Source organism: Salarias fasciatus, chromosome 20, assembly GCF_902148845.1.
Source record: "Salarias fasciatus chromosome 20, fSalaFa1.1, whole genome shotgun sequence".
Lineage (NCBI taxonomy): Eukaryota > Metazoa > Chordata > Actinopteri > Blenniiformes > Blenniidae > Salarias > Salarias fasciatus.
Genome location: NC_043764.1, coordinates 27,522,065 through 27,544,632, shown reverse-complemented (window position 1 = coordinate 27,544,632; position 22,568 = coordinate 27,522,065). Strand labels below are relative to the sequence as shown.

Below are 22,568 nucleotides of genomic sequence, written 5' to 3'. Positions count from 1 at the left end.
TCACAGAGACATGCATTATATGAACAATAGTAAATAACATAATATAATAAGCATGATGTAAAGAATATTATAAAATTATTCTACACATCCTGCAGGCAGCCCAAGCATGGGAGCTCAGAGTTGACCTGAAGAGAAGACTTCAGTTTCCGGATTTTGTCCACACAACCCTCAGGTCTGATGCAGTACTTTTCTCCACTGTAGGAAAGAAGATCATCCTAGTGGAGCTTACTGTCCCTTGGGAGGAGGGGTGTGAAGAGGCATCTGAAAGAAAGTCTGATCGCTACAGTGACTTGGTGCAGGACTGCAAAGACAAAGGCTGGCAGACGTGGCTCTACACTGTTGAGGTGGGATGCAGATGTTTCTCTGCCCAGTCTGTCTGGAAGTTGCTGGCTGCTGTGGGAATGAGAGGAATTGAGAGAAAGAAATCGGTACAAAGACTCGGGGAGGCAGCAGAGAGAGCCTCCTGTTGGATATGGAATAGAAGAGAGGAACTGAGCTGACAGCCAGGGGGAAGTGAGTAGTGGCTGGCCACCACTGCTGACCCGCCAACAGGAGAGTTATGGTTCAGGGTCGAAACACTTGAGGATCGTTGGTAACCATCTGATGACACAAGCCCCTGGCTAAAAGCTCCAGTCATTGCAACATGACTGAAGGAGAAACATCCTCGGATGTGTGATACCACCACCTGTGCCTGTGTTATCAGAACAATGAAAACCATTTAAGTGCTTTCTAAAACCTGCAAACCTTTTAAACTGTATTGAACAATCATCTTGAGCACAAAGAAGAACTATTTTTTTTCCAGGATATATACCCCATGAAAAAACTTAAGGTGCTGAACTAATGCACCAGGTACATCATGTAAATACCTACAAATATAGCACCTGAACGTTGTTAATGAACTTGAAATGTTAGCATTTTTTCCTTAACTTTGCTCTTTTGCTATTTTTGTTGTGGCAACAAACATATTAAAAGACAGAGCTCAAAGAAAGACTTAAGAAAAGGGTGGTGCTTAACTGTATCAGGTACATTGTGCCAAGATCACTGTGCACAAATAAACCGACAGGGTTTGAGGACATGGCTCTTAACTCCTGTTCATGAACTTGGCTCTCAATTCCTTCACCTTTGGGTTTTCTTTAGTTGTTTCAACATCAATACCATAGACTGTTGTCTGGAGGAATGTGTACATGTTGTTGAGTGCGTCATCATAGCTTACGCTCAGTATAAAGTGAATTTTAAAGAGTTCATCCAATGCTGCCAATGACGTGGTTCCCTGGCAGGGGATGAGTTTCTTGTCCATCACAATGTAGTATGTGCTGACAGCCTGCTTGCTGGTTCCAGAAGCAAGAAGGTGAGGTTGCCGGTGTCCCTCAAGGGTCTTCAGGTGCTCGTCTAGGCTCCTGCAAGACTGAGGTAAAACATACATTTTATTTTATACTGCAACTTTTCAAATTAACATACTGAGGTCCAGTACATACCTTGTGAAAGACAACAAGGTGATCCATTGCCTGAGCTGCGCTGATCTTCTGTGTTTTCTTTTCAGTAGGCTGAGGTGTTAGGATATGCAGCAGCAGGAGGAAAGATGCCATATCACTGTCCCATTCTGAAAGAATCAAAGAACCCAAGTCCAGAGTTTAATCAGAAACAATGCAGGGTTACCACTCTTTTCTGGAAATCATTTTCCAGTGTCACATAACCAACATAAGTTACATTGTTGCTGTGGGCAGTTTTTAATTCTAGTTAGCCTTCTAAAAAACAAAATTAGAGGTTAATGAACCTCTCAATCAATCTCTACCTATTGATCATATTGATCTTAAAATGTATTTGTTTCTAACTCACCAGCACGAACGCTCTCTGTTAGCTATCTGTTTAGTATGGCTTTTATTTGTCTTACTTATTATAAATTTATGGTTATACCAGTTTTTTAATCTATATTCACTCTGCTTTATTATGAATTTGTTAATTTACCGTATTGGCCCGAATATAGGACAACTCAGATTATAAGACAACCCTATTTTTAAAATATCATTTTGTGAAACTAAAAATATGTTTAAGACAATAAAGTTACTCATAAAACAACTTTTTATTGAACAATTATTCTATAAAAACTCAAAGATAACATTTCATGTGATTTAAGCTCAAGAAATATTACTACAGTATTAAATAAAAAACCATATTCTCTTTCTCAAAATCTGAGGCTATGACTCAATGAATAAGCAACAAATAAGAACCCTCAAAGGTTTAATAACTGCATTAATGATGTCGGGTGTGCCAAGATCAAAAGATATTTTCCCTAAGGGCAGTGTTACAGCAATGATTTGTGTTGAAACCCAATGCCTTGGTTTTGTGACCAATATTGCTTTCAAACTAGCATGTAACTAAACTACAAAAATCAGTTTGTCATCAATTTCGACAAAACTGTTGGAAATTATTTGCCACAAATGAATGTATTGAAGGGTCATTTTTCATGTTACGGAATTCCATTGCAAAGAGATAATGATTTATGTTTTAAACAAAATATTACCCATGTGTTATGGCCACGTTATTTGAATAATGCCTAATAACAGAATGTCTCTAGTTTCTTTTGCAGGTTGTTTTGTGAAGATCGAGCCACATTTGACCGAATGACGCCAGATCTGGTGAACCAATATGCTGTGACAGAAATTTGTTTAAGACCCAATAATGTTGTTTATTTGTCACATTTCCAACCACTCCAAGAAGATATATTAGGAATTGTGGGTTTATTATGTGCATTTGTTTGTAATTAATAGAAATATGACCAGTCTTTATCACCACATATGGTGAATGCGAAAAACTCCCCACTCATCCCTCAATTAGTGCAATGTGTAAAATAATTTGTAGTGTCCGTCCCCCAAATGTTCTGTCCTGATGCACATGTAATAGCAAGAAGGATTGGGGAAGTATGGTTGTTCATATGTGCATCTTTGCTTAATGAATAGCAACAATATGTTTGAAAACATGATTCCCCATGTAATTTTTGAAATCGGGGCCACATTAGTCGCTTTGTCGTGTCCGTCCCTCAGTAGTGTCCGTCCCCTCTTATTCTCTGATCTTCAATTACCAGTTGTAATTGGTGCATTATTTATCATTGTTTATTGTTGAAGCACAACTTCATCAAAATGCGTTGCTTATTTCTGTGTCAGGAAGGCATTTGTGTTAAATTGTGTAGTGTCCGTCCCTTCCTTTGCATGGTCTGTTACATGATGTTACATGAGCTGTGATGGAAATTAAATAAGGGTTAAAGGTTCGACTGGAGAAAAAATTTAATTGTTGTCTGATATTAACTGTAAGTAAGATACACATGTAACTGACTGTGGTGCGTTTAGTATGATTCATTGACCGTGTTGACAACATGATCACATGATGATACTCATCAACGATGCAAACGACACTCAATATCAAAGGATATTTTATAATTTACTTGAATATTGACATTTTGAAACATTGAAAGCTTGCTTTGGGACAAAAACTTGCAGAAAAACACCATCAATCCCATTGAGATCACTGTTTAAATGGTCCTTGTACGAAAATGTCATCAGGCGTAGCGTCCGTCCCCCTTTTCTTGTGAATCGTTGCTTAAGCTACAATTGATGAGGAACATAGTTAAATGAGGAATAAATGTTTAAATGGAGAAACTGAAAGGTTGTTGTTTGATATTCAACTAAATTAGAGCAGTGAGATTTCACTCTGACGAACAGTGGGGGCAGATATAGTCTATTGACGGCATGAAATTTTTAAATTTTGTGAAATTACTCATAAAATCAGTTGATATTTTGCAAGTTTCTTGCATTTTGGCGTTCTATAACACGAAAAGATTACTTGAAAAGATTACTTTGGGTCACAAACATGTAAGAAAGACACCATCAGTACCATTATGAACACCCAGCAGGTGGTCTCAATAGGATGCATGTTCATGTTGTTGTGTCCGTCCCCTTAAAAAAAAATGCAGATTTGGGTACCTGTGTTCGTTGCCTTTTTACGCGATAATGGTGTACGGATACTAAAAATCATTGCTGCTTCATTATAGAAGAGGTGTTCAAGTACATGTTGCACCAACATACATGGGAATTTGGCAACATGAAATTTTCAGTCACCCTGTCCTGAAAGTCATGATCTGATCTTGGCACACCCGTGTAAATAAGTTTATAACCATCAAATTAAAGTTCTATTCAACTTCATGAGCATTAATAATTCAGTCTAGTATATCTTGGCGGCTTGGCAGTGGTTTGTTGACTCTGCTGTGTTGAACCATCAGTTTAAAGTTGGCATCAAAACTTCACCTCTGTTGTGTGTTCACTTGTCCAGCATTCAAGCTCCTTTGTTACAGTTGGTCGTGCTCCTCCATTTTTCATCAGATCACTGTGACCACAGAGGTCATATAACTGTGACGCTTCATTCGCTTTCTGCTCACCAGTACTTTGGCTCCATCTAGCGGCGCAGATGTGTAACGACAATCTAGTCTACGATTACAGTACGACCCCATTTTGGAGAATACAATTTCTGGAAAAAAAATATTGTTTTATATTCGGGCCAACACGATAGGTTAAATTTTATTTAATCATTTTTTTATAATTTCTTTTTGTCCCCTTTTTTTGTTCTGAGTTTTTATATTTTATCCCTTAACTTGCAATATTTTACCTACTCACATTTTCTGGCTATGTGTAAATTAGTTACCAAGTACATTTATACTTCATTTCCTATGTTTCAAGCTAGAAGGAAGACGAATAGCTCTCCAGGACAATTTAAGCTTTTCCAGGACATTTCAGTTTTTTGTTCATTTTCCATGTTTTCCATGACTGGAAAATTTGTTTCCAGGATGTGTGGGAACACAGCAATGATAGCTCTCTCATAACCCACAGTCACTGCTATCTTCTGATTTTAACACTCTGTGCAACATCAAAGGTTCTGAATTGAGGACTGACTAAAAACTCCAATAAGATGTTTATGTTTAACAGTGAACTCCTGTTTAATCATCATGAATGAATTCTACATCAAAAGGGAGAAAAAAATAGTTTCCAGTTTGTGCAAAGTAAAACCAGAATCCTCCTATACATGCATCTCATGTTGTGCATTTTCATTGAACAGCCTTCATTCCACAACAAATTAGTCATGTTGAAGTTATTGATGCAGGAGCCACAGTTTTCCCAGCAACAGACAACATGTCATTTTGTTTGATGATGATTTTAGCTAAATTAATCAAACTCAAAATTGAACCACTGGAACTAATTATTGAAAATGTAAAATTCCTGGAAATATTTGAGGTTATGCAAACACTAAACTAAAGGCAACACTGAACAAAGGATTCATCAATTCATCAATACAGAAACTGCATCAAAATTAATTCTAGATATTATGGCTAGTACTCAATAAAGCAAAATGTAAAAACGATAAATAAAATCAAATGGCCTACAATATACCTGAGTGATTTTCGAGAGACTCATCGTCGTACTGATTCTTTGCAGATTTCAGCAGACTCTGAAGCACTTGGTTGGTAGTCAGGCTCTCTGCTTCTCTGATGACCTTTTCTTTGTAGGATGTATGCCACTTCTCGAGGAGTCTTGCGGATGTTTCTGGTCCAAAAAGGAGGCTGAAATCTTGAGCTATCTGCAGCCACAAAAACAAAATCTTTAGGCCTGCTTACTGATTATAACAGTTACACATTGCAGTGACAAGAAAATATCAGTACCTACCAGCCCTTTAGTATCAAGCAGCCTTGGAAATACTGACAGTATTTTATGTGATTCATGCGGATTCTGGATGAGCTGCTGTCTATACGCAAAAGTCTCCATCATCTTCTGCAAGATGACCTCTCTGTCACTGGTATGGTTCATCAAGGAAATGAGCTCTTTACAACAGTCTTCATCCAATTGATTGGCAGCCTGAGGCAGCACCCTCCTCTGTTCTGGACCACCTCCTCTAACCATCGCCATCTTTGTTTCTTTGGACAGAAGCTTTGTCTTTCTTTGAACTTTCTTGAGCCTCCATGCCAGAAAACCTGTGCCACTTCGGCTGTCATAAAAGTGCTCCTGAGAAAAATAACCCAAAAACATTTAAGTCAGGTTTTTAAACTCTCAAGCATTCCCGTAGATCCAGTTCACTGATAACCTGCACTTGTCCAAAACACAAGACTGTTTATATATAACATGAATACACAACTTACAGGAGAGAGGATCCTTTAATGCAGGGAATAAGGTGACATTTCAAAGAGCATATTTCTCTTTGGTTACTCGCTGAGGAATTCTTCTGCCAAAAAGCAAAGAGATAATAAAAATGGGACGATTTGGTCTCAGTTTCTATGTTTATAACTGGCTTTAACATTTTCACATAACTTCTGGGCTGGAAAGTCACATAACAGAATTTGTGCCCCTGCCATTTCTCTTAGTTTTGTCAAAAATCTGATTTGATATTATTCTTCTTAAAACCATCCAGTTCTATATTTGTTTGTACACAGTGGTAATGTTGACTGTGTTCTCCAAACAAAAACAATTTGGATCTTTATAAATGTTGACTGCTTTTACCATGTGCACTGTCTTATAAAAATCTGTGATCCTCCCTGAGAAAGCATGGTGAGGATGTTGTTTGGAAGGTAATTATTTTTATTCCTGAGAAACCTTAAACCTTTAACCTGTACTTTAAACAACTAAACTGCTGGTTTACATTATGATCACCTGAATTATGTATGTGTGGCATCACAAACTTACCCTTCAGTCTCTACCATGTTTGCCGTTAGAATGTTTGCCTTCTTCTGCTGTCACTTAGTGTCCCCGTCTCTTCGTATTCTTCCAGCACTGTGGACCCTCCTGGTTTTGACTGCAGTATCTGTTTTATAAGCTTAAGATATTATAGAATCATATCAGACTGTGTATACTTAAAAATAAAATACAAACTATCCTCTTCCCCTCCATATCTAGGCAATCAAAACATGATTGGATTATGCATTCATATTTTATGCTCAACTTACATCACGGGCTAAAATCGTAGGTGCCTCCTCATCACTTTTAGACCGCTTGGCTGGTCTTGTGTCGCTTTCACTGCTGCTAGAGACAGAGAGAAAACTCCCACTGGCTGAAGATGGTGTGGATAGAGGTGAGGGTTGAGAGCTACTTGTATCTGGAAAAAAAAGAGATGGTGCATTATTAATTTTATTTTTACTTGAGGATCAAAAACTGACATACATGAATCCGATGACTTGAGAGTTAAAACCATGCGTATTGACTATAAGTAAGTGTAATTATTGTCAAAAATGTTAGCTCATTTGTTGTTGTGGAGGCTTACTGCTGTGTTTTTTTAAGTGATCAGTTATTACCTGTCAGTAACACCAAAGGGTATTTTACATTTACTTTTCTTGAAATTTTGTACAGGATGAAAGAAATTGTTTTAATATGAACACTGCTGAAACTTCAAATAATTACATTTTTGGCTTTTACCATTGGCATGACTGTGTTTGATGACGAAACAAATCCCTTCCACAGCAGCTAATTCCGAAAAGACGGTTTCATCCACCTCTGTACCCATGTCATCTTCCACAGTGATGCTTTCCACAGGGAGAGAAAACTTCTCTCTCACTAAGTGAAGAGGTTAAACAACAACATGGCAGAGGAGTTAGTGAAAACCTTACAATACAATGACCTACTTCATCTGGATTTCTGTAGAGTCATATGCCAAATTCAAAACTTGCCCTCAGCAGTGAATTCTTCAAAGTCAGCAGCTTGCAACTTGATGTATTTCTTGCGGCTTTGATACTGCACCTTAATGATCATTGTCTCATCTACAGCATGTCTCTGAAAAAAAGGCAACAGCAACAGGTTATTAAGAAGACATCCCACCCTCTCAAGTAAGCATTTGTCTTTGAACAACTTCAATCATGAAACATTTACTCCACATAAACAAAGTGTAGCTCTTTTGTCAATTTACATTTTGGATATGAAGTTGTTGAGAGTGGAGATGCTCTCTGTTTTCATGTAAGATCTGGAACTTAGCGTACTTCTCTTGACACTTGTTGTGGTGACTGCGATATCTTTGTATCCTGTCAATAAAACGCACTGAAAAACACAGAGTCAACCTTTAAGACAAGCTTTCCAATTATGTCATTAACATGTAACAGATGAGCAAGCCTACAGGGAAAGTATGCATGTCAATCAAAAGCTACTAAATGTTATATTGCATTTTTTTAGAATGAGATTTATCTTCATTGTATGCACAAAAAAAGGTTAACCTCGGGCACAGTCCCGGTGTCCCGAGAAACCTCTCATGCACCCCTGCTGAGCTTCCTGGTCATGTCTGCAGCTGCAGCGCTGACCATAGTGGACCTTGGTCCAATTATCTTCTCTCTCCCACATGCTTCCACCCTCCCGGTGGAGCACAGAACCGAATTATTATGAAAATAAAAAAACAAAGCCCATCCATCCCAGTGTGTCCTGCAGGAAAAAAGTTGGGGATGGGGGGGTTGGGGGGCGTGTGGTGCCTCGGGGAATGCCATAGTGTGAGCCGTCAGACCAGGGGAGGAGGGGGGGCTGCTACGCTACTAACGCTGCCGGTGTTCAACCGTCGGAGAGTTTTTTTCTCCTCTCTGTTGTCCGGCTGCTGCACAATTTAGCGCAGGCAGGGCGCCCGGATTGAAAAGGTCTGGCGGAAACCCTGCATCCATCCATCCATCCAAAATGGCGAAGGAAAACGAAACTTAAAAACCCCGAAAAAAACACACAGTCACGCAACGTTTCGACCTTTAATGGTCTTCCTCAAGCACAATGCACGCCAAAATGAAATAAAATACTAAATTTTCAATTTACCAGCACCAGGCTTCTCTCACGAGGATCCTGACGTCTCTGTCAAGCACGAAGCAGAACAAACGCACAGCGCACTTCCGCGATCACAGATTTCCCTCATTTTTTATGAGGAAGATGATCATTTACGCCGAGATTCAAATGATTACTTGAACATCGAATATACATCCCAAATGTTCACAAAAGGCTGAATTGTAAATGGTCATATATTTCCCTTTTCCGGTTTGAAAACAGACATCTAATTCACAAGTTGTGCAGACACACACGACTGGCACACAGAAAAAAAAATACGCTGGCAGCAAACATGTCTGGGCATGTTGCGCTTCTCCTGCACCAATTATAACGATAACTTTTTATAGAATTTGGTTTATATTTTAACACTAAGAGAATTAGCTTCATATAAAATATAATTTGTTGATAACAAAGAAGGTTGAGAGCTACGCCCCTAAATGCATGCATGCAAACGTTCGCAGGTCACAATAACCTTAAACAACGATGTTTCCAACGAAATAAGACACTGGTCATATTCACAGACACCATGTAAAAATTCAGACAATTCTCAATTACCAGATTACTTACCAGATGGCCAAGAAGAACGGTCCAGATTCTCGTGTTTAGGTCGACTGCTGCCCGAAGTGAAACACGTGAAAAAATGAGGAGATTCTATGACTATGAAAGTTGCCACAAAGCACTATTAAGTGTGACCACATTGCCAAATTTAAAACAAAATAAATAAATTGTGCAAAACTATGACTAAACTGTTACAAAATGAAGAGAATAACTGAAAGTTTACTTACCAGTCTTCACTGTTCATACTGAAGCGAGCAAATGAAAATGGCGCCTCTCCAACATCTCGACTGAAGCACATGCTCAAATGCCCGGATGTTTAAAGTAACACTGCCTGGTGTTACTTGCTGTCAACACTGTAAAGTTACACCCGCAGCAGTTTCGCTTCACACTAGCATAGAGCGAGATATGTTAAAACCAACACCAAGACCTCAACTCTTTACTCTGAACTGGCCTAACACTGTAATATTAACACTACAGAATTTGCTGTGTACAGTAACTCTCTATACCTGGAGGTGAGCGTGAGCGCTTCCATGCGCCACTGCAGGTTCTGCGCTGTACAAGCAGACACTTTCAGTGCACGGCGGGGAGCATAGGACCCTTATTTAGAAAAAGGGTTCTATGTTCCCCGGTCCATACAAAGCGGGGAACATAGGACCTGGGGACATAGGTACGCTCCCATCTGGTCACATGACCAGACAGCCGCTGGCGCTGCGCGCTCGTAGCTAAGCTACTCGTTCAAACAAGACGTCAAACATGAAGCTCCAGGTACATTATCCACCTCTAACCGGTCACTCACTATAATCACACAGTTTGTCCTCCAGTCCCCCTCCTGCTACGTGAGGAGAAGTGGTGCAGCCGGCACAAAAAAAAAAAAAAAAACTGTGCAAATTGTTGCGCTGTAGCCCCATCGTGATAAAAAAAAAGAGGCTTTTGGCCGAGTTGGTAAGCAGCTTACAGTCAAGTTGGCACCGACCAACTCAGCCACTTGAGAGCCCCCCCCCCTCCCCCCGCGAGGCCGACTTGGCTTGATGCCGACTTGACTGTTTCCCGGGGGCGGTGCCAAGTTGGCCAGGGCCGACTTGGATTGGTGCCGACCTGACTGTATCCCCCTGGCCCAGCCTGGCTGAATAACGCTGTGGGGCGTGTGAACAAGCCAAACCTGTCCTGCGCGCGAGAGTCACACTGCGCTCCTGCTGACCGTCAAAAAAACACACTCGTGCTTTTAGCAGTGAAACACGGTCCATTCCTCATTATTTGCCATCTTGAACTCTGCCAAATTATCAAACAGCAAAACAACAAACTGAAATCAGGAGCGCAAATATGAAAAAAATGAAAATCAAACTTAAATCACGTATTTTGCCGGTGCACCGTTTCTCCCGCTGGGCCTTCTTCAGGTTCTGAAAACACGTAAAACAAAGTACATTTCCCTTCAACACACAATCTGGCTTAATAAAGATAAGGATGAGGCACAATTCGGCGTGACTGAATTGATCCTGCCTTCTTCTGTCTGAGAGTCGGAGATATGATGAAGTCTGAAGAAGTGTGTGCTCATAAGAAAATTCCATTTTTCATCTGTTTATGACTTGGTGGTGACTTGGTTGATGACACATGAACACGGAACTGTGTCAAATTACCTGTTGGTTACCTGTGATGCCTGCTGATTATTCATGTCTAATTGAATAAACAGAAACTCGTTCTTGAGGACGTATTTCTTAATTATGTAACACACACATTTTGAATGGCCTTGGCAGACTTCAAATGAGCCATTTTAATCACGATTAATTGCGATTAACTCCAGGATTGGGGTGCAGTTAATTCCGATTAAGGAATTTAATTGTTGCCCAGCTCTAATACTTATCAAATGTCCCTAAAATTGTGTGCAAAAAGTTTTTTTTCGGTGTGCACGGATGGGGTGGGGGCCCGATGAATTTTTTTGCTTGGAGCCCCCAAGGACCCTTGCTCTACCACTGACTCCACGGAAACAAGGGAAACGTTGCTACTATGAATGCGCGCTATGAGTTTAGTAAATACAGTGGTTCTCTTGCGCAGGTGCGACAAGATGGACAATAAGACTGTCAGTCCATGTCCAGACATTCTTTTCAATACATCTCTTTGTAAACATGAAACGAAAATGCAGAACAACACGTTTAATTCTCGTGTAAGTGGGGCCATAGATAAATGGTTGTACATAAGCTTGTCTAGTAGCTCTTACCTTTAGAGCTTGTTGTCCGTAAGGCCCATCCAAGCTTCCACGTGTCCATGTCTGCTTTGGGAGCATCCGTACACCACCGATGCACATGCGCTCGCTCCCATGCTACATTTCTGAACTCATAATGGCATTCCTCGCATGCGCACTGATGCCCGCACCCTCTCAGAGAAAAACAAGCTACAGGCACGCGCGGGTCCACGCATGTGCAGTTATGCACACACGGAGTTGAAAACAAGCTGTGCGCATGCACATAACCAAAATGGCGACCAAGAGAAAGCAGAATGCAGCTCCTGTGTCTGCTGTATTTAGCAGAAGAAGAGTAAAAAAGCAAGGGTCACTACGGTGTTCTGGAGCGACACTGGAGAACACTCTGGCTGGTGCATGTGCGACGGATAAAGCCACTCGACGCATGTGCGAATGCCGCGCGAACTCGGCTCGTAGGCGCAACGCGGTCACAAAATTTGGGCTGTGCGCGGATATCCGCGCATCGGTCCGCGCTGACCCTAGCGGACAGGAATTCATGCCGATTTTTACGTCGCAGTGACCAATGCGCAATGTGCACCCACACGGACATGTGAAGCATGGACGAGCCTTTTGGGTCTCACTGAACACAGATCAGTCAGAGTTTGGTGACTAAACCTTTTTGTTGGGACTGTCTCCTACTCTCATGTTGATGACTGAGATGAAAGCAACTGTTTTAGCTGTCACTGAGTGTCCAGTTAGATCTGTCTCTCTGTCCTCAGGCCTGTCGGCAGTCACCTTCTTCTTTTTTGGATCGATGTTGGGATTTCCCGGAGGCCTGCTGTTGGGACGAACAGGGGTCGCTACACTTCTGTCTTTGGAGCTTCTGGCTGATGACAAGCTACTCATGGACCACTTAGAAAACTACATGAACACTGTCACGGACTATGATCATTACATATCTGAAAAAATGAACATAGCACACAGGAGTGATAATGTCCACATGTTTAACATCTTCATATCAGTTTTGGCTGTGGAGTTTGGTGGCCTGGCTGCGATCCTCTCTTCACGTGTCGGTCTGGCTGTTGGATCGACAATGTATAAGCTGGTGATCAAAAAATCTGGTGAAACAGCTACAGGGAAAGCTCTTTCTGTGGCTGGGCCACTTTGTCTGGTGGTTATCAGCACAAGCGGGTGTCTTCTAGGTCTTCTGTTGCGCATGTATCTATCCATTACTTTACCTGTCATCATATGTTTCTTTTTTGTTCTGGTCTTTTTGCAGATTTTATTTGTTTTCTTTGACAATTGTGGCAGATGCAGTTTGCTTTTTGGTGTGCTAACAATATTTGCTTTCTCTCCACTGAATACGCCCATCGTCTTGTCCATGATGTTTCTATTGACATTTGTGTTCCAGACAAAGTTGATTCTCTCTGTGGCGTTAGTTCCAAAGACATCACCCCTGAGGACGTTTGTTAAGTCATATGGCTTCGACCTGATTATCACTCCAATATTACAGTTTTTGATGATAACTGATGTGTTTAACTTTGCAAGACACCCCATTGTTATTCTGCATCAAACCAGCACAACCAGCACAGGCAGCGCTGCAGTGGAGGGCATTTTTGTTGGTGTTTTGTCCTCTCACTTTCTGATGGTTGCTGTGGGAATGTCATTATTCTCCTTTAAAGAAGTAACCGGAGCAGCTAAAGTGTGTGCTGGTGCTGTGACTTCAGGTGGAGCAGCTATCGCTGGGATTGAGTCTGTTGCGTCTCTGCTGGGTCCAGGCCCCACTATAGGAGCTCTGATGGGGGTGGCAGGGGCAGTAGGGGTGACTCTTACTGCAGCTGGGGCAACAGCATTTCGTTATGGACAAGTGATGGGCGGCCATAGATTGATGGGATTGCTTGGAGTGACAGCTGGAGCAGCTGTAGGAGCGTATCTAGCTTCATCTACCCACAGTGGGCTGTCAGCTCTCTATATGGCTCTGTGTGCTGCAGCAGTTCCAGGTACACTCATTCTGAACTGGATGACTGTCGTCCTGAAGAGACATGCTCGATGGTCAGTGATTAACATCTGTTTCTACTTGTTCATGGGAGTGCTTTCTGCAGTTTGGGTGTATTTCGCCATCCCCATTCAAGGTGTACTGACTTTTATAGCTTATTTGATTGTTTGTACTGCTGCAAGTATAGTGCTTGTTTGTGTTTCTTGTGCTTTTGATTTCTGGGGGCTGACGGCCTCCAGCGATGAGGAGGAAGATGAGAGTGATCCATCTTCTCCAGAGGCCCAAAATAATTACCGACTCAGACAACTCTTAGACTTCTATTCATTGTCCAGCTTAACACAATCAAAACTGGACATTCTGGAGAACTTGTACAATGATGCCGGTGGAAAACTGGTTCACTTAAGCAAGAGTCTTCGACGACGAGTGTTTTCGTCCTGAAAGCTTCAAAACTGTTGAGTCGATGTAACACAGGCAAAGTTATCCTGCAGTGAACTCTAGACACATTTTGTTGTCGCAAAAGCCAGAAAGTAATGATCAGCTGTGTCAAACTTGAAAGAAGTCGAATGGAGTGTTATGGCTGCTGCCGTATTTGTAGTGTGTGTGCTGTGTGTGCATGCGTGTGTGTGCGCATGCGTGTGTGGGATGGTTTCTCCCTCTGCTTCTCCTTCAGGATGTCCATGGAGGTGATAATTGAATGATTGACTGGAGCACCAGACCATCTGGGAGAGTACGGTGGCCTCCAACCACGGGTGGCCCTGGGAGGAGCCTCACCCTCAAAAGCCTGGCGGGAGGATCAGTCCGGGGGCGGCTGCGTCTGATCAGTGACCTGTCGCTCCTCATTCGTCTGGCTCGGCTGTAGCAAACTGATCTGTGTGTTTTGACTGAGTTTTGTTGAATTGCCTGTGCATTTGTGTGGCCGTTTGGTTTGTGTTTCCTCTGCTTGATTATCAGTAGGGATCCCCTTTGGAATAGTCTTGGTTCTCCATTTCGTGTTGTTTGTGATTGATGCTGTCCCTTAGTTTCTGTAACCCTTTTATTTATTAAACATCTCTTTCACCTTTAACATCTGGGTTTTATCTTTCTTCCTTTCCCTCCTTTAAGAGCCGTGGACGTAACAGAGTAAAAAGCAAGTTCAAGATAATCAAAATTTGTTTTTATCTTCTTTCCTTGGCTTAGACTATCATGTACATTTAGTGTATAACAATCAGTGGAACTGAACCTTAATAGTAGTGTTTTTAATCACTGTTGGCTCTGAGCTCCCAGCTCATCACCCTGACTGGAACTGTCAGTTTATTCAAGTCTGGACATTACAACTCTGCACTGTGGTTAAAACTCTACGAGAGCAGCTGAGCAGCAACGAAAGAGACAGAATCCGATGAAAGCACCAGAGAAATGGGTGAACTCTTCTAAAATCATTCTGCTGGTTCATTAAATCTCAGATACAACGTTGAATGTAAGTCACAAGTAGAGCATTTTGGACTCTGAGAACATGTTTGGCGGAGGTCAACAACTCAGTGCTTTTCAAACAAATGTGTGTCATGATGTTGAATGAGTAGGAAAAATATTTCAGTTTGTTTTATTACACATGTATGTATGTATGTATTTTCCTTTTCAGACAACGATCAGGCTGGAAATACTTTTTCTACTTTGAATAAAGATAGGAGAACAATTCACAGCCCTCTGTTTTTATTAGGTCTGTTTCTAACCATGAAATGAAGACATTTCTGATGATGAGGCAGCTAAGAAAGGACAAAACTCAGTAATGTTTATCACAGTTTATAATTTGTTGTCAACAATGTCCAAAATCCGTGTGTCACTCTTTAAAGCCTTTAATCACAGTATTCATGGTATTTCAATTCTTGTGAAATGATTTCATATCACGGAGGGAGGCTGGGGACATTGAGTTCGAGTGGACCGTGTTCTCACATCCATTTCCAAAGCAGCTGCTCGGAACTGTCATCATAAGGTTTCCATGGTGACAACGCCCGAATCCGGCAGTGGACACCAGAAGTAAGGGCTGCCATCAAGCTGATGAGGGAGAGAAAGATCGACAACAACGGACGATGGAAGGAATACTCCGAGGACCTCCTGAATCCCATCGCCACATCTTTCGTGGAGGAAGCAGAGGCTGTGGTCTTAGAGGTGGACTCACCAATCACCACGCTGAAGTCACAGAGGTGGTTGGTCAGCTCCTTGGTTGCAAGGCTCTCGGAGTGGATAAGATTTGCCCTGAGTGCCTTAAGTCTCTGGATGTGCAGGGACTGTCTTGGATGACACGTCTGTAACATCGTGTGGCAATCGGGGACAGTCCCCCTGGATTGGTAGACCAGGGTGAGGTCCCTCTTTAAAAAGGGGGACCAGAGGGTGTGCTCCAACTATAGGGGTTCTGTAGAGGACTCTAGGGAACTCCTCAATCTTCCCGGGAAAGTCTATTCCTTGGTACTGAAAAGGAGGATTCGACCGATAGTCGAACCTTGGATTCAGGGGAAACAATGTGCTTTTCATCCTGGTCATGGAGCACTGAACCACCTCTGTACCCTCCATAGGGTGCTTGAGGGCTCGTGGGAGTTCACGCAACCAGTCTACATGTGTTTTGTGGACCCGGAGAAGGCATTCGACCACGTCCCTTGGTGTGCCTTGCAGGGGTGCTTTGGGAGTACAGAGTCTGGGGCCCTTTGTCAAGGGACATTCGGTCTCTGTATAACCGAAGCAGGAGCCTGGTCCAAAGTGCCAGCAGTAAGTCGGATCTGTTCCCGGTCCATGCTGGATTCCAGCAGGGCTGCCCTTTGTCAACGGTTCTGGTCATAATTTTCCTGGACAGAATATCTAGGTGCAGCCGGGGGCTGGAGGTGGTCCGGTGTGGGGACCACAGGATTTCATCTTTGCTTTTTGCAGATGATGCTGTCCTGTTGGCGTTAACAAACCTGGACCATCATTCACTGGGGCGGTGTGCAGCTGAGTGTGAAGTGATGGAGATGAGGATCAGCACCTCCATATCCGAGGTCATGGTCCTTGATCGGAAGAAGGTGGCTTGCCCTCTCCAGGTCGGCAGAGAGACCTTGCCTCAAGCGGATTAGTTCAAGTATCTTAGTGTTTTGTTCATGAGTGGGGGACGGATGGAGCGTGATATTTGCAGGCGAATTGGTGTGGCGGCTGCAGTGATGCAGTTCTTGTGTCAGTCTGTTGGGGTGGAGAGGGAGCTGAGCTGAAAGGTGAAGGTCTCGCTTCACTCATCAAACTTCACTCCTACCCTCACCGATAATCATAACCTTTGGGTCATGACAGAAAGGACAAGATCCTGGATACAATAGGCTGAAATGATCTTCCTCCACGAGGTGGCTGAGCGCTCCCTTCGAGATAGGATGAGGAGCTCAGTCCCCAGGGAGGAGCTCGGAGTAGAGTCGCGGCTCCTCCACATCGAGAGGAGTCAGCTGTGGTGGCTCGGGCATCTGTTTAGGATGCCTCTTGGACGCCTCCCTGGGGAGGTGTTCCGGTCTGCTGCCCTCATGTCCCGGATAAGCGGTAAAAAACGGATGGATGGATGAAATGATTTCCTTCAGCTTCCTGAGGCTTTTGCCACTCGTTAACTGGCTGAACTAGAACAGCTACAAACAGCCACAATTGTTCTGTGCAGGTTATTGACAATTAAACCCCAAGCAAATAGTATTTCTTTTAAATGTTTAGCTGATTTATCGCAGTAATAATTAGATAATAATTGATAACATTCTTAAATGTTTGAACTTTTCTGGGGTTCGTCATGTTTTTTAGCAGAGTGGTCTTCAGAGACGGTAGCACAGTGATTATTGTTCTTGCCTCACAGCAAGAAGGTTCTGGGTTCAAGTGCTGGCCAGATCTCGGGGCCTTTCTGTGTGGAGTTTGCATGTTCTCCCTGTGTGTGCCTCCAGGTACTCCAGCTTGAATGATTGTCTGTATATATCAGCCCTGTGACAGACTAGTGACCTTTCCAGGGTGTACCCTGCCCTCACTCAAAGTAGCTGTGATTGGCTCCAGCCCCCTGCGACCCTGAAAAGGATGAAGTCGTTTCGAAAATGGATGGATGGTCTTCAAAGATTCAGGTCATCCATTTTCAAGTTTTAATTACAAATTTGTCATTTCTCAGCATCAAACTGGCCCCTGATAATAGCTAGCTCACTTTCACTGCTGCTCTTACTGACATGATGTGACCAGCATTGACTAAAAACAGCAAACAGCAGGAAAATCCATGGAATGCAAACATATTTTTCTTTTCGAGTTTCACACTTTATGTACATTTGACACACCTGATGAAGAATTTGACAACCCATTTTTCTCACGCAGAAGCAGCTTTTACGTTTTTGTGTGATGCCAGTGTCCAGCTTTAGATGACTCAGAAAGCAAGCAATTTTCAAGGAACCAACATATGAGCTTGAGAACATGTATTTGAATTCCAGTCATCTGAAAACACATGAGAATTGTTGATTGTTGCCTTTGACCAGGGCATTCAATTCTTTAAACATTTACATGAAAGTCAAAGCTTTGTAACGGTTTTGCTGTGACTAAAATTTGAATTGGTACAACCAGAAAACAGACACCCAATTACTCTTGTAATCAATAAGCCAAAGCCGTCAGCTGTTGCACTTCTATGTTGGGTCCACTAGATGAAGCCAGAGGGCCACACAGAAATGGGAATGGTTGTAGGTGTTGTCATATTCTGCTGTTGTGACATCTCAGGACAAGTTGGATGTGTAAAGACTGGGACTTCTAATGAAGTCAGCATGGCAGCAGTCTCATTCATTCCTGAAGTGAGAACAGAATTATTGATAATGTAACATCATACTATTCAGAATTTACAAAAGGCAGCTGAAACACTTTGACTCAGAAGCTGTCCACAGTCAGCTGTCACTTTCAGTTTCATAAATTTGCTTTTATTGGCATTTTTTTCACCAGTTACAACAGAAGGTTTTTTTTTTTTAAAAAAAAGTCTCTACAGATTCCTTAAAAGGAATACAAAAATGGATTTATGATTTGCAATTAAAGGCATCCACTTCTTTACTATTCTCCCAAAGAAAACAGGAATATGAAGTATATATTTTGGTCAGCCCAATTTGAAAGTCACTTTATCATCAAAGTTCACATCTGCTCATTTAACATTCTCATTGCCACATTTAACCCAAGACACAAAATAAGTCATTTTAGGAAAATGAAAGTGTTCACATAGATTCATTATCCAACCAGACGACAGATCAACAAAAATGAAAGTTATTTTTTTCCAATGTTTTCATTGTTGTGACAAACCAGAACTGGAAATTTTTAATGAAGCACAGTCTCAACTGTTTAAACCAGGAACGTGTCCTTTAACCTGGAGTTTGAGTTCAAGCTGGTCTTCCATAAATGAGATCTCCCACAGAGTCTTTCATGACTTAATCTCTTTGTTAGATTTCATGTAGTGCAGCAATGAGCTACAATTAGTGAATCTTACTCAAAATGTTTCACAAGACTACGGCTTCTCACCTGTGTGACTTCTCATGTAACGCAACAAATCGCAGCGGGTCTTGTATTTTTTACCACACATTTCACAAATTCCTCTTTGTCTTCTCAGTGACAGTTATCAAGTTCTGACATAATTTACGCTTTTTACAGACAGTTTTTTCACAAAGAATCTTCACATTCATTCATTCACATTCATCTTGCTTCTCTGACACATGAAAGTTCTCCACACGGTCACTATGAAATGTGCTGATTTCTTTCAGCTCTGCATTAATGTTTGATTCTTATTCATGATTTTTCACATCATGGACATGGAGTCCTGAGAGAGGATCTGCTGAGTGGCTGGAACTTCTTTTGGTTCACTCAGGCCACTCTGCTCCTCAACAGAAGGCACTGTAAAGACTTCACTTTCAAACTTCAGTATCACTTCACTTCCATGTGACTTTTTGTGAAGTCCTGCTGCTGCTCAATCTGTAAAGGTTCTGCATCCTCCTGTTCCTCTTTCAACCGTGGAAGTCCAGGTTCTTCTTCTTTCTCTTTGATCTGTGGAGTTTCTAGTTCTCTCTGTTCTCTGCAGTAGTTTGTTTCCCCTTTATATTAGAGTACGGCTTCTCACCTGTATGAATTGTCATGTGGCGCAACAAGTTAGCCTGTACAGTGTAACTTTTTCTACACGTTTCACAAGAATACGGCTTTTCACCTGTGTGAGTTCTTCTGTGGGCCAACAAATTACTCCGTACACTGAAACTTTTCCCACATCTTTCACATGAATACGGTTTCTCACCTGTGTGAGTTCTCTGGTGGGTCAACAAATTACACCGTACACTGAAACGTTTCCCACATGTTTCACATGAATACGGTTTCTCACCTGTGTGAGTTCTCTGGTGGGTCAACAAATTACACCGTACACTGAAACGTTTCCCACATGTTTCACATGAATACGGCTTCTCACCTGTGTGAGTTCTTTTGTGGCTCAACAAATTACTCTGTCGACTGAAACTTTTCCCACATGTGTCACAAGAATACGGCTTCTCACCTGTGTGAGTTCTCATGTGGACCAACAATTTACTCTGTTGGGCACAAATTCTACCACAGATTTGACAAATTATCTCCTTCTTATTAGTGACTTTTGTTAAATTCTGACATAATTTACGTTTTTTACAGACAGTTTCCTCACATGTTTTGTCACAAAGAATCTTTTCACATTCATCCTGCCTCTCTGACACAGGAAAGTTCTCCACAGGGTCACTATGAAATATGCTGGTTTCTTTCACCTCTGAATTTGTGGTTGATTCTGAGTCAATATGATTTTTCACATCATGGACTTCAGAGTCCTGAGAGAGGATCTGCTGAGTGTCTGGAACTTCTTCTGGTTCACTCAGGTCACCTTGCTCCTCAACTGAAGCTACTGCAAAGGTTTCACTTTCAAACTTCTGTAAAAGCTGCTCTCCCTCCCGGGTGGTACCAAGTTCCTTGCGTTCCTCAATCTGTGGAGGTTCTGGTTCCTCATGTTCCTCTTTAAACTGGAGAAGTCCTGGTTCTTGTGGTTCCTCTTTGATCTGAGGAGGGTCTGGTTCTTCCTGCTCTCCACAGTCGTTTGTTTCCTGTTTAAAGAGCTGCTCCTCGCTGTGGTCATGGTGCTGTGGGAGCTCTGGAGGAACAAAAAAGTACAAGTTAAAAGGTCAGTTCCATTATTTCTAGAGTTTCAACGTCAACCAAAAACAAGAATCAGGATTAAAGCTTTGAAATTGAACATTGTCACTAGACAGACTGACTGATAGAGAGAGAGATTCAAATCAATACAATGAGATGTTTTTTTTTTCTTTTCTTTTCTTTTTTTAGCTGAGAATAAGAGTATAATTACCAGTCTGGGCCTAAAGGTGATCAAATATATGAAAACATAACATCCATAAATCCTGCTTCTGTAGGTGTTGAATGAAGCAAACACATCCAGAACGAATCCACATCACTCAGACTCATTTCTTCATCCAAACGTCTCCATACCTGTTCTGTACAAGTTGATTTGAGGATTCCAGTTGATTTCCAGCATTCTGCGTTGACGGTCAATCTCCTCCTCGTACTGAACCACAGTTTGTTGAAACAGGGTGAATATCTCCTCAGCAGCAGCAGTTAGTCTCTGGGTGGTCAAGTCTCTCACAGAGTGGTGGGAATCGTCTCCTTCACCATCAGTAACAGTCACCTCAACAACATCCTCCTCCTCTTTAATGTGTGGAGCTTCATGTTCCTCCTGCTCCAGACTGGAGCTCGTCTTCTGGTTACCAATGTGTTGCTGTGGACTCTCTGGAGGGAAACAAGACAAAAGTCACTGATGTGATGGATGTGAAGGTTTTACAGTGATGGATGGATGAAACAGGACAGGATACATTTAAAAAAGAAACATTTTTAAACAAAAAGTCTGCTGATTTCAACAAAACTGGCAGTAGCTGTGGGGTTTAAAGAAATAAATGAGAAAGCTGTCTGGTTCTGAAACATTAGTGGGAAGTTTACAGTTTAATGTCAATCAGTCTGTTAGTTTGTTTTTGTGTGTGTGTGTGTATTACACGTGAATGCATGATTATTTACCATAACAAGTATAGGAAAAGTTGTACCATCCACACTCATGTTAGTGTGTTTTTCTCTGGAAATAAATCACTTCTTCCATTTGCAAACAGCTCAAACAGTTTTCTCCATCTGTGATCCTCAGTGTAATGCTGAAGGTTTGTTTAAAAGTCACTTCTGTTACTTCACTTCGAACAACAACTGGAGATGCAGTCTTTTTTCTCCCTGCAAGCTTCAACAAATATGTTACAATCCTCGATGACTCATATTCATGTATTTGTTCAGACTTGTACAATACCTGTTCTGTGTAATTTGACTTGATGTTTCCAGTTGTTTTCCAGAAGTCTCTGCTGTCGATAAATCTCCTCCTCGAACTGGACGATAGTTTGTTGAAACACGGTGAATATTTCTCCAGCAGCAGCAGTTAGTCTCTGCTTGATAAACTCTCTCAAAGCCTGAACTGAACTCATTGTTGCTGCAGGAGATCAAATGTTTCCTCCGAGAGACACAGCAACACAGCTGGTGTTGTAGGACCTTGTTGGCTGGTTAGCAAAATCTGACTCCCCCATTATATCAGCAGTTAAAAGAGTGACAGCCTCCAAATTTCCCCAGCAGGCACATCTGGATCTCTGCTGCCACTGTAGAAAGTATGAAGTATGCAGTCATTATAGATGAGAAACTGTGGGAGGGAGGAGTGAGATTTTGTTGGCTGGTTTACAGAATTTGACTCCCCCACATATTTCCTGTGACAGTGAATAAAAAAAGTGTCAATAAATAAATAAAATGTCAGATGAAAAAAAATATAGAAACATAATTTGGAGAACAGAAAATGTGAAAGTAAAACAATTCAGAAATAAAGGTATCAAAATTAATGAGGTAAGAAATAAAAAAAATCACAAAATAAATGAATAAACTGAAGTGAAAATGGCAAAATAAATATATTTTTTCAGTCACATTTTATTGTTTTTCTCATAAAAAAATTTCTCTCTATACACACACGCAG

At 41.7% G+C, this 22,568-nt stretch overlaps 2 protein-coding genes across 2 annotated transcripts in view; one reads left to right on the top strand and one right to left on the bottom strand.

Annotated features, from left to right (window-relative positions):
• Positions 1-1,338: 1,338 nt before the first annotated feature.
• On the top strand, positions 1,339-14,592 carry LOC115408257 (uncharacterized). Its single transcript, XM_030118905.1, has 3 exons — positions 1,339-1,410; positions 7,793-7,852; positions 12,324-14,592. Exon 3 carries the CDS (start codon positions 12,359-12,361, stop codon positions 13,976-13,978), a length of 1,620 nt encoding a protein of 539 aa, XP_029974765.1. The 5' UTR covers positions 1,339-1,410; positions 7,793-7,852; positions 12,324-12,358; the 3' UTR covers positions 13,979-14,592.
• A 4,730-nt stretch (positions 14,593-19,322) lies between these two features.
• LOC115407461 (zinc finger and SCAN domain-containing protein 2-like) overlaps positions 19,323-22,568 on the bottom strand; it is a 111,710-nt gene continuing 108,464 nt past the window's right edge. Inside the window, exon 5 of the mRNA XM_030117807.1 lies at positions 19,323-20,042. Coding sequence (XP_029973667.1) covers positions 19,561-20,042 — 482 coding nt within the window. The 3' untranslated portion in view covers positions 19,323-19,560. The remainder of the gene's footprint in view (positions 20,043-22,568) is intronic.